Source organism: Cucurbita pepo, chromosome 19 (genome assembly GCF_057944985.1).
Source record: "Cucurbita pepo subsp. pepo isolate OVF chromosome 19, ASM5794498v1, whole genome shotgun sequence".
Taxonomy (NCBI): Eukaryota; Viridiplantae; Streptophyta; class Magnoliopsida; order Cucurbitales; family Cucurbitaceae; genus Cucurbita; species Cucurbita pepo.
Genome location: NC_141816.1, coordinates 8,112,399 through 8,124,948, shown reverse-complemented (window position 1 = coordinate 8,124,948; position 12,550 = coordinate 8,112,399). Strand labels below are relative to the sequence as shown.

General features: G+C 35.0%; 2 protein-coding genes across 2 annotated transcripts; both read right to left on the bottom strand.

Moving 5' to 3' along the window:
- Nucleotides 1-5,298: 5,298 nt before the first annotated feature.
- Nucleotides 5,299-9,353, bottom strand: LOC111780931 (protein SLOW GREEN 1, chloroplastic). The gene is made up of 3 exons (XM_023661293.2): nucleotides 8,189-9,353; nucleotides 5,643-6,339; nucleotides 5,299-5,595 (listed from the first exon to the last, which is right to left on the bottom strand). Exon 1 carries the CDS (start codon nucleotides 9,281-9,283, stop codon nucleotides 8,213-8,215), a length of 1,071 nt encoding a protein of 356 aa, XP_023517061.2. The 5' UTR covers nucleotides 9,284-9,353; the 3' UTR covers nucleotides 5,299-5,595; nucleotides 5,643-6,339; nucleotides 8,189-8,212.
- A 333-nt stretch (nucleotides 9,354-9,686) lies between these two features.
- LOC111781985 (uncharacterized) lies at nucleotides 9,687-10,667 on the bottom strand. The gene is made up of 3 exons (XM_023662739.2): nucleotides 10,532-10,667; nucleotides 10,346-10,451; nucleotides 9,687-10,257 (listed from the first exon to the last, which is right to left on the bottom strand). Exons 1-3 carry the CDS (start codon nucleotides 10,565-10,567, stop codon nucleotides 10,100-10,102), a joined length of 300 nt encoding a protein of 99 aa, XP_023518507.2. The 5' UTR covers nucleotides 10,568-10,667; the 3' UTR covers nucleotides 9,687-10,099.
- Between the last annotated feature and the right edge of the window lie 1,883 nt (nucleotides 10,668-12,550).

Below are 12,550 nucleotides of genomic sequence, written 5' to 3'. Positions count from 1 at the left end.
CAAAAAAAATTCAAATTGTTCCAAAAAAATTTCGGCAATTCAACGCCGGTACACAAATAAAAATACTTTTTTTTTTTTTTTATGGAAATTAATGGAAAAAAATAAAAATAATAATAAATAAGAGAGAATTCATGGAAGAATAAAGCCATCAATCATGGGTGAATATGATTAGAGTAGCACTTGATTGGGTTGGTAGCTTCATGTTTGCAAATTAAGCAAACATATCTAATATTGCAATAATTACTCTAAATTCACTTTTTTTTTTTTTTCAAACTATACGACTCGACTAGATCAAATTGATCTGAATTGCTCGAGTTTAACTTATAGTTGGTCGTATAGTTTGTTTATTCAATAATTTTAATCTCTAGTCAACTATAGAATTGTTCATATCACTCGAAGACTCGAACAACCCAGACCACTTGACCCAAATTGTAAAACTTGATTTGGGTTAGAGTTCTTTACGGGGTTGGGTTGAATATTTAAAAAATTGATAATTTGGTTTGGTTCGTGGATTGGAGCTTTTATGGTCTGGCCAACTTAACTAACTCGAAAATAGGGTTCACAACCTAACCCTAGTTTACGTGTAAGATTGTAATGAAAATTAAGAATGTTTGACGTTGTAACAGATACCAACCAACGATGCGTTGTGACTTATGAATGTTTGATATTTGAGTTTTATGAAATTTTAGTTATAAATCTGACATGTATGGTAAGAAAACTAAATTATTAATAACTCGACAACCCGATCCAACTCATCGAAATAAAGGGTTTGATTTTGAATTCGATTTGCATCATTCATTCACCAACCCAACCAATCCAAAATTTCGAGTTAATCAAAAACTTTTCCCCAATTCAATTCATGTACACACTTAATCAGCATCGGTTAAAGAGAAGAATAGAGCATTTCTTAAAATGCGACCCAAAATTTTCTACTTAATTTAAGGTCATTCCTGTATACGTACCATAAATATTAAATGCGGAAGATTCATAAAACATAACCTTTAACTTAAAACATAGTCATGGTCTTACTTGTTTCGAAAACGTCTTAAAAACGACACAACAAAAGACTAAATAAAATAAATAAGCGTTTAAGTAAAAAACATCCTATTCTAGCCTACGTCTAAGAAAATAAATACACTATCCTATGCATGTGTCATGGTCTCGAGTTGCGATGACGTCGTCAGCCGTACAGGAATGTGTTGCTTTACCTTGAAAAATGTAGTAGCACATGGCTTGAGTATTTAAAGAAATACTCGACCACACTATTGTGATTAAATGCAACAATCACATGCAATGAGATGATGAGACCTATCTTTCATTCTGTTTTTACTACGGTGCTGTCCTAACGGGTAATTTTGGACATGTATTATATACTCTACACACAACCCATACGTGCGAGTATGGGCTCACCAGCTAGTACGCACACCGCTGGGCCACTTTCCTTATCCGATGGGCATACTCTAGGAGCCCCTTAGGCCGGACACCCGCTAGAACTAGTAACAGTCATGGCAGCGCTATGCAAAGCATAACGATCGTTGTCCTGCCATTGGATGTACGCGTTCGTACCCTCGTGATGGGATAGGGGTATCCCCCAAATGCATGAGCACACATAATGCATGAGGTCCCAAAACTTTTCCATTTTCATTACCCTTTAATACAACCCCGCTAGCATTGTACATATCATATCATTTTTCATATCGTTTCAGATATCGTTAATCATTCATATCATATCGTTTCTCATTCTTCCGATCTCAAATCATACATAATTCTAACAGGGTTATATTTCATGCCATTTATCGTAATTTCATGTCATTCATATCATGTTGTATACACACAATTTAAGAGACCTAACATAACGTTCTATACTTTTAACATAACATTTCATCATATACACATCATACCATGACATATTGCATCACAATATATCATATCATAAACAAGTCATAACGTAAACACTTCGTAGCCATATCTTTTTCTAATTTATCATAGCCTTAACGTTCTTATACCTATCACAGACATATCATTACGTAAACGTACCTTAGTCATATCATCACAAGAACGTAACCTAACGCTATCGTTCTATCAATCCTAATGCTATCGTTCTATCAATCTATCACAAACTTGTCCCTTTCTACCCGTAACCTAACTGTATTCTTCCATCGATCTCTCTTATCCATATCACTCTAGTATATAACCAAACCTTCACGTTTCATGAACGTATTTTACTCCCATCGTTACATTTCGTTATGTGCATCCTTCTCGTATCCTATTTCAAACATATCCTTAACACATCGTACCGTAATTATTATCATACAATTCACATATTATAACATATACATAACATATAAGAAGCATATCGATCCACAGACAATTCACACATATCAATATATATGACACGTGCAGAACCACAGGGCACGTGTCAACATCAAATATAACCATGCCGATAGTAAGGCCACTTACCTGGCTAGCTTAAGTCGTTGTCACAAATATATCTTTAATGAAATTTTGATTCCGTCCTTTGAAATCCGAGTCAACCTATGTGAGCCTATGACATCAGTTTCAAGTTTGAAATCTACAAAATTATTTCTCTAATTTACATAGGTTCATTGTTAAACGTCTTGAAATGTTACATGTTATAATTATATTTTTATTAAAAATCTTATTTTCCATATTTACGGTGGTATAAAAAAGTAATACAGCTATTTAATTAGTCTGGCTTTACTTCTCTGTATTTACCTTTCTCTGTATTTAGTTTGTGGTTTTTAATTATCTTTTTTAATCTGTTTTGTCTTTTGATTCTGTTCTACAAGTCTTTCCTCAATCTTCCCTCCTCTATCTTTGTAATTATTTTCATTCTGTAAATAGATTTTCAATTCTGTAAACATTTTCAATTATGTAAACAAGATCTCTACTCCTATATTTATTTTCATAAACAAATATTATTGGCAAATTTTAATGAATGTTTGGCTACTATCATACAGATGTATAATCTGCCCACTAAAATTTTACTGATTCTAACCTTATTTCCTATAACTTCAAATGCTAACAAAAAAAAATCTAATTAATTGAACATGGATGATTATTACAGGATCGGGTAAAATATGGAAGAAGATTTTAACCTAAATTAATTTCTTATAACAATAAGAAAAAGGAAATTTGATGTAGAATTTTACTGTAATAACATACCAAAATCTCTCTAGGTAAATCTCATCCTATCTGCTTCGTCGGTTGAAACGCCATTTTACTTTTTCTCAGATCTGACATTTTTTCTGTTTATTTTTGTACGAACCGTGATATTGTGGAGTTGAGGAAGGAGGATGGCGTTGTGACGAGAGGTTAGTGGAGAGAGGTTGGTAAATTTATTTTTATTTTTATTTTTAAGTAATCTTTTTTAGTTATTTATTTATGAATTATTATTATTATTTTGATGTATATATATTTTTTATAATTATTTTTATTTGTTTATTTATTATTATTTTTTTATTTTATATATATTTTTTTTTGGCTATTACAATAAGACTCGTTTTAAATCTGTGAGGCTCACAACGATACGTACTAGGCTAAAGCAGACAATATCTACTAACCGTAAGCTTATGTTATTACATATATTCTCATTACTACTCCAAAATGTAATATACCGTTTAACGTTTTTTTTATCGACAATATATATTTTAACCAATAGAATAACAACAACGAACACCGACTTTTTACTTTTGCATAAAGGCATGAAAGGCAACAACCAATCTCCATAACAAGGAATTATTTAATATGTCATTAATTTTCATGTTGTCCCAATTTAATTCTATAATTTAAGAGACCTAAGTTGACTCATCTATTATTGCCTTTCAATTATCACCATCTTTAAATATACAAATAACTTTCAATTTTAAACATTATTTATATATAATATTTAATCACTTAATTCTAATATTTAAAGAAATAAAAACATTAACATGTCCATTAAAAAATAATTATTATAGAAGAATATAAATATTACGACAAAAATTAATATACAAATAAGTTTCAATTTCATCGGTGGGATAGAGAGTTCATGTTTGAACCGTGAATGAAAGAGAGAGTAGAGAGAGATTCCTCCGTATTAGCTCAATGAGAACAGAGATGGAGATTATATTTCGTGTTTCCCATTCCAATCCTTGACCCCGCCAAATGAGAATTAACGTTTGGGCGTTTTACATTTTACTTATAATTGTATCCATTAAAATTTGAATTAATTTAGACGGTCAATTTTAAATGCAATTATAAATGTTTAAATTTTAAATGGTACAATTATTAGTTCACTTTTTAATTCATCCAACTCCCAAAATGTAAAGAATATAAATTAATTTTTGTGTTAAATATTAATGTATTTTGTCATTGAATGGTAGATTTTTTTTTTTTTTCTTTTTCAATTTTCGGTTTGAAATTATTATTACAAAATTAAACCGTAATTAAGAAAAAATGAAATTTATTATTTATTTAATGCCTCTAATTTTCCCAACATCATTAAATTTTTAGAGTCGGAGAGCCGACATTAAGATTCTGGCTCTTAATTAAAAAAATTATTTTCTTTTAATCAACTTGATTAACTGTTATGTCTTCTCTTATAAGCAACCTAATCACATTATTATTATTTTACTTTTTAGTTTCTTTTAATTAAAGTTTATTCATATTATTGATAATTATTTTAGGTCCATTTATAATATTTTATTTTTATGAATTTCTTCCATTTTAATTTCTATTTCATCCTTTTATTTATATATATATATATATATATAGAATCCACGTTTTCAACTTCTTGTTAAAGCTTCGAACATTCGAACTTTAGATAATTGTTACTCTTAGATTACATGTCTTGTACCGATAAACAACAAAATTCTAATGGTTTGTGATTATCTTATTGCTTTGCTGTCGAGTACCTTTCTCGACCCCAAATAATATCTTAAAATCCTATTTAAATTTGTATTATTCCCTAGATAGAGGGTACATTGAGTAAGCAAGAGGAGACTCACTGAGCGTAAATACCTGTCCATTGCCTGAACATGTAGATTTTTAACTTATATGATATTAAAATAATTTAACTGGTCTAATTTCGTGTAGATTGAAAATGATGAATGAGATTGTGGTACTCCATTCACCACCGGTGTGGAAGGACGCTATCGAAATAAACAAAATGCTATAGCTAAATCATTGAATCCTGTATAACAAGTGAACTTTTTACCCCCAAATTCAAATCGAGATGAACCGAAAAGAAACATGTAATGAGTGAACTTTTTACCCCAAATTCAAATCGAGAGAATCTGAAAAGTAATTTAATATCTATACGTAACTAGAATCAATTGGGTCCCAAAAGTAATGTTCAACGTCGTAATAGTTACAACGATAAAAGAAAAGGAAGATTGGATTAAAACGAGTCAAAATCCAAAAATTATGTGTTTTTTTATGTGCCCTCTAATTATTGTATTAGGCAACTTTATTTTTGGTCACCTAGTTCCTAGAGAAGTATTAGTAGGAGGGAATCTAGAGTTGAGACCTTAGAACACAAAGCCAAGCATAATCTAATTGGGTCCCAAAAGCTTCTAGAATTATAATCCAAACCTAAAAGGATGAATGGGACCTTCTCTGTTCATGGAAACTTACCAAACCTAACCCCCTACCAGACTACAAATTATCTTCATATTTCTTAATCCTATCTTCTTCTTTGTAACAAAGAAGATTAGGAGTTAAACCGAACTGATCTTGACCGGTAGAGTTCATAGCTATAAGCTTTGTTCACTCCAATCGGTTGGAGAGGGGAATGAACCATTTCTTATAACCGTGAGACTGACGGCGATGCGTAATGGGCCAAAATGGACAATATCTGCTAGCGGTAGGCTTGGACTGTTACAAATGGTATCAGAGCCAGATACAATACAGTGTGCTAACGAGGATGCTGGACCCCTAAAGGGGGTGGATTGTGAGATCCCACATCGGTTGGAGAGAGGAACAAACCGTTCCTTATAAGGGTGTGGGAACATCTTTCTAATAGATGCGTTTTAAAACCATGAGACTGACGGCAATATGTAACAGGCTAAAGCGGACAATATATGCTAGCAGTGGGCTTGAACTGTTACATTTACACTCTATAGTTCTAACTTTACATCAGGCTTAATCTTCCCAAGAGCATTCGTGATGCTCAACAAGTCGAGGGTAAAGAATTGAGTACCTACCTTGACATGTTATAGACCAAAAACGAAAAGAAGATAGTCATCAAAGGCAATCCTACATGGATCTGGACTGGGTGTTAGACCTTAAAATCCAAAACTAAGGCATAGTTCTGAAGGTTCCTCCAGTGAGCCACGCCTGATATAAAGCAAACACAAATGTAATGAATACACTACTTTAAAGCATTTATCAACAAAATGGATCTTTAAGAACCGGCTTTGTTTCATCCAAATAAATACTTCTGGACTGTTCTTTTATAAATGCAGCATACTATTTGATTATATTGTATATACTGCCCGACAAATATAAAGTTCATATGATCAATATGATATCATTTCTAAGTATGTCTATAAGCATACCGAAAGCCTCAATTAATCCCATAAATGATAAAACTATCACCTACCTAATCTAACAACGATCAGATTTCAAAGATCACAATACTTTTATCATATATGTTAGATGAACACGACTCTACACAATGGTATGATATTGTCCACTTTGAGCATAAGCTCTTATGACTTTGCTTTTGGCTTCCCCAAAAGCCTACCAATGAAGATAGTATTCCTTGATTATAAACCTATGATCATTCCCTAAATTAGTCGAGGTGGGACTTTATCATGACTAGAACGTCATCGCAATTTGAATTCATAATCTTGAGACATTTGGATTTACAACTTGCTCTCTTTGACCTATTCACTAGACCAACTTATGTGGTTAAAAAAGCAGTGGCGAGTGCTTGATTACCATAAAAAACGATATCTATGGTAATCAAGCACTAGCCCACTACTCTGGCAGGGAGACCATTCACAAGCCTAATTCCAGCTCCAAGAGAAATCAGAGATTTCAATTTTTGTAGTACAACTAATTTGAGTGAGGATTCGAACCTTCAACTTGAGTAGGAGGAGTTGATGTAACGGTCCAAGCTCACCGCCCGCAGATATTGTCTCTTTGGATTTTCTTTTTCGGACTTTCCCTTAAGGTTTTTAAAACACGTCTCCTAGGGGTAGGTTTCCACACCCTTAGAAAGAATGCTTCGTTTTCCTGCCCAACCGATGTGGGATCTCACAATCCACCCCCTTTTGAGGCCATGTGTCCTCGCTGGCACTCATTCCATTCTCTGATCGATGTGGACCACCCAATCCACCCCCCTTTACGGCCTAGCATCCTTGTTGGCATACCGCCTCGTGCCCACCTCCTTCCGGGCTCAGTCTGGTACATCGCCCAATGTCTGGCTCTGATACCATTAGTAACAACTCAAGCCCACCGCTAACAAATATTGTCCTTTTTGGGCTTTCCCTTTCGGGCTTTCCGTCAAGGTTTTGAAAACGCGTCTACTAGTGAGAGGTTTCCACACCCTTATAAAGAATGTTTCGTTCTCCTCCCCAACCGATGTGAGAACTCATAGTTGATGTCTTGACTATTAAGTATGATGTCTTGACTATTAAGCTATGCCCATATAAGACCACCAGAGTAATTTGAATCCAAGAACTTAGAGAACTCCCTCAAACATCCCAAGGGCTGACTGAGGGCAAATGGCATCAAAATTTGAGCATAAGCCATCTTAGATTACAACTTATCCCCTTAACTACTACATACTGATTTACTAATCTCCTACCCCACCCCAAAATTCTAAGAATCCATACCCTACAAGGCATCTTACAAATGATCCCTTTTAACTAATACAGCACTAATCCCGAGATTCTTTAATATGTCAAAGAAAGCTTCAACAATCTTGATGCATGTTCATAGAAAGAATCTTTGTATGAAGAAATGAAAGAAACTCAGTTTCAGTGAGACTTTCAGGCATGCTGAACATAAGTATAATCAGTATTCCCCACAGGAGACTCGACTGAAAAATTCAGATTATCATAAAACTTGGACGAACTTTAGATATAAAACACCACCTTAATGAATGCCAAACCACTAAACAACTAACAAAAATGGATCTATTCATAACAGCAGAGAAAAGTGAGGAGAAGATTCATACAGAAGCAGCAGACCAGCACTCATCTCAGCTCTTCAAACCAGCTCCTTCCTTCTCTAATTTCTGACCAAAAAGCTTCGTTGCAAACACGTTTTCATCAAAGTACTCTCTGTAAGGATGATTCTTTGGAACAAGTCGCCTGAATTTCTCAAATTGTTTCTCAGCCTCCTCATTCTTCCTTAACAGAGAGTATATGATCCCCTGACACAGATATGGCCTAAAATCCCTTGGCTCTTCCCTCACAAGTTCTTGATAAGCTTTCAACGCATCAAAATAACTCCCTTCCATTACCTTAATTTGTGCTATCAAGAGCTTGAAATCCCTGATATCTGATTTCTTATTCTGCTTCTTACATTTCTCCATTGCCTGTTCGATCCTTTTAGCAACGCCCTTCAATGAATTGTCATTCAATTGCTCCGAAACCATTGCAAGGCCATGATAGGCCTCAACACGTAATGGGTCTTCCATTAAAATCTCCTCGAATTCACTTTTCGCCAATTCGAGCTCCCCCATATAGCTATGGAAATTGGCTCTCAGCAACGGCAACTCAAGTTCATTGGGCTCAATTTCAATCAAACGGTTTAGGGCTTCAATTGCTTCAGGCAATTTACCTGATTTTACATTCTCCTCAACGAGGGATCGAAGAGCTTCAACATCATTCGAATTATCCATCGGTTGCTCTTCCACAACGCTCTCATTTTCCTCATATGGATTCGATTCTTCAATAGACTCCGTCATTTCCGGCGCCACGGGAGCAGCAACGACAACAGCGCGCCGATGGTCGAAGCGAAGGAAGAAGAATGCAGCAGCGGCGACGGAGATGCAAGCGGTTCTGAGAAATCCAGAGAGAAGACCGTCATTCGTAGTCTCTGAAATTGAAGGCTTAGCGTTTCGACAGGTTTCGTCGGAGGTCGACGGAGAGGACGAGGCTTTAACAGACAATGACCTGAAAGACAAAGGAGAACGAAGCCGAGACGGCGGAGGAGACAGGAAGAAGAGAGAAGAAGAGGGATAGGAGAACGACGGAAGACGGTGGCTGAAGGAAAGATGTTGTTGAGAAGGAAGAGGACGGTGGTGAAATGTAGCAAGACCCTCCATGGCCGTAACCTCTGTGCGTTGCTGTGTGAAGAACCGGCGATTTTCAGGTCAATCTCGAGCCCGGAGGTTTGAAAGGCTTAGTTCTTTTTGCAAAAAGGCCCAAATTATAATCCATCCCTATTTGGGCTTTAAGCCCATATCAATTTTTCATAAGAGCTTTGCCAAAATAAGCAAATTCTAACCAACCTTTAACTAATTCTATTTATTGGTTTTTTTTATTTATTTTTTATTTTTTATTATCAACATATATTTTGAAAGTCCATTTATTTATTTTTGTATTTGTATTTGGTTACGGTTGGTATCAGAGCTACACCAGACAGTGTGCCACTGACTACGTGGGCTCCTAAGGAGGTAGATTGACAGATCTTACATCAGTTGAAGAGGGGGAACGAAACATTCCTCATAAGAATCTAGAAACTTCTCCTTAATATATGTGTTTTAAAATCATGATGGTGACGACGACATGTAACAAATTAGAGCCGACGATGGTTCCCTAAAACTAAATTATAAAATATCTGATATTAATTACAAATTACACAGGAAGAAAAAACAAAAAAGAAATTCCACTTATTAAATTATAAACTGCCACGTGTCACCTCTCACGAAGTCCCAATCAGCAAGCGACACCAATACATTCTTAAAAAGTTGCAGAACCACGTCACGTGTAGCCACGTGTCAGCCAACCAGCCAAAATATTAGTATCTTAAAATATCTTCATCCCCCCGTCTAAGTCGCCACTCGCGCTGTTCTATCTGCCTACGATCCCATAAGAACGACGTCGTACGTCGACGCTACTCCGCCGACCTGTCTAGTCACCTAGCGACCCAACGGCGTCGTATCGCCCAAACCCAGCAAGTTGAAACCCGACATGTCGGACGAAGAGTTCCCTTCCAACTTCCTCGTAGTACCGTCACGTCGTTTCTTCTCATACGCTTCGAAGAACTCCTTGTTCTCCTTCTCCAGTTCACTCCACACTGCACAACATTTTACAAAATCCTCAAAAAATAAAAAAAAAATAAAAAATTAAAAGAGTTGAAGTCCGTGCATGTCACGTGAACGAACCGGTGGAAGTGATGACCGGTTCGATATTTGCATGTTTCGAGAGAGCTTCCATGCACTCTTCCTTGGACATGTTGAAAAGAATGCTTATTTCGATCAGGTGGTGCACCTACACCGTAACAATCATAGACCCTCATCACAAATTTAATGAAACAATTGAAAAAAAAATAAAGAAAATAAAAAGATTACCGTGTGGATGTATGAAGCTGAGGGGTCGTCTTCCATGGAGGCTGTTTGGATGGAGAGAAAATGAGAGAAAGTGAAAGGGAAAATGTGTGAGAAAATGTTGTGAGATGAGAAAGTTGAGGGAAAGTATTTATATATATATATATATATATATATATATATATATATATATATATATATATATAAACTTTTTTATTTATTTATAAAATTTAACAACGTACTAAAAATAAAATAAAAATATGTGAACAAAATTACATTTTAACCTTAAAAAAAAAAAAAAGACGATTTGATTGAAGTTGCCCAGGTGGGGGACCACTGCCCACGTGGGAGGAGGGTGAGGATTGGTGGGGGAGCGGATTAGAAGAGATTGGTGGGAACCAAAATCTTACATTGCGTTTGTCGCTTACGTGTCCTTGTTCAAAGTCCACGTGACATGTGGGGCCGGATTGGTCCGAATCGGGTCCCACAAAGCCCTTTAGGGGTTTAGGCCCCCCTTTCGACCCGACCCCGATTGACCTCACCGTGGATTTTGCGGTGCCGTTCAAACTGCCAGCTCTGCCAACAGTCCGATCCGACGATCCTCCGCCGTTCTTTTCATGTGGGATCACGGATCCCCACTTGATTCATTTTCTATATATCGTATAAAAAAATATTATAGTTTTAGTTTACTTCTTTTTTTTTAATTAATTAATTAATTAATTATATATATATATATATATATATATATAAATTAATTTTTAGTAAAATAAAAAAAAAAAATCTTTTAAAATTATCATAACTTTATCTACCTTTATCTAATTTAAAAAAACTAATTTATAATATTTCTAATGAACTTTGATTTTTAAAAAATCAAAGGAATATGATACCGAAACCTAATTTGATAAATATTTAATTTTTAAAAATTGAATGTAAATATAAATGTTAGACCCACAAACTTCTACACTTGCGTTTGTCACTGTCTTTATTGACGTAATAATTTATTAAATTTAAAATTTTTAAAAAGTCCCCACAAAATATGAGGCACATAATCCAAAGTCGTTGAATTTTTTACCATTATTTTTCTCCTATGGTTCGAATTTTGTAATTTAAAAGATAATTATTTAAAATTATTATAAATATTAAGAAAATCCATAAGACAAATAATCTAAAAGGGCTAAACTCTTATTACCTAAATTTTATTAATTAGCCATGCAGTATTCTTGTCAACTTTCACAGATAAAGTTAACTTAACGAATTGATTCAAACCCAAAGCAGATTAGAAGGATGAATCACTGTTAGATCAAACTTGAAATCTATCATGATCACTTAGATCCCAAGACGATTCTCTCCAAAATTAGCTTCTCATAACTAATTTAATGAATCGATTTTAACATGAAACCAAGTTTGAAATAAACATAACACTCAAAAGGTTTTAAACAATATTTTTGTATTAAACCATGATTTTAAACTTAATATTAAAGTCTTTAAATAGGCCAAAATCATACAAATGATCGTTTATATATTTTATATATTTTTGTTTGGCTCGGGTCAACCCATGAACCCGAAACCGAACCAATTCAGTTCGGGTTCAGAAACAATGGACCCAACCCTACCCGAAATGTTAATCCAACCCAACCCAACCCTTATAGTTCGGGTTGGGTTGGTCCGGGTTGTTGGGTTATCGGGTTGAATGTACACCCCTACTCCTGAGAACGTAACAGCACAAGTACAAAAATTCTCCTATCTCAATTGATTATAAATCAGAGTATCTGATGATATAGCACAGTGAAAGAAGTAGATTACTTTGCTAAGTATGTCTAATAAAACTAACGCTGTATTGTCATAGCGACCCTTTTGACTAAATTCGGTGGCTATTGGATTCCACAAAACGATGTGGCGCTCGAGCATTTCGACGAACACGTGGAGAGCATCTTGAATCCTCTCCATTTCATATGGCTTCTTGACATCATCAAAAGCTCTTTGAGCTTACTCAAGGACACCCAATTTGAAGTGCAAAACTTAACCTCCAACGGTTTAGCAGGC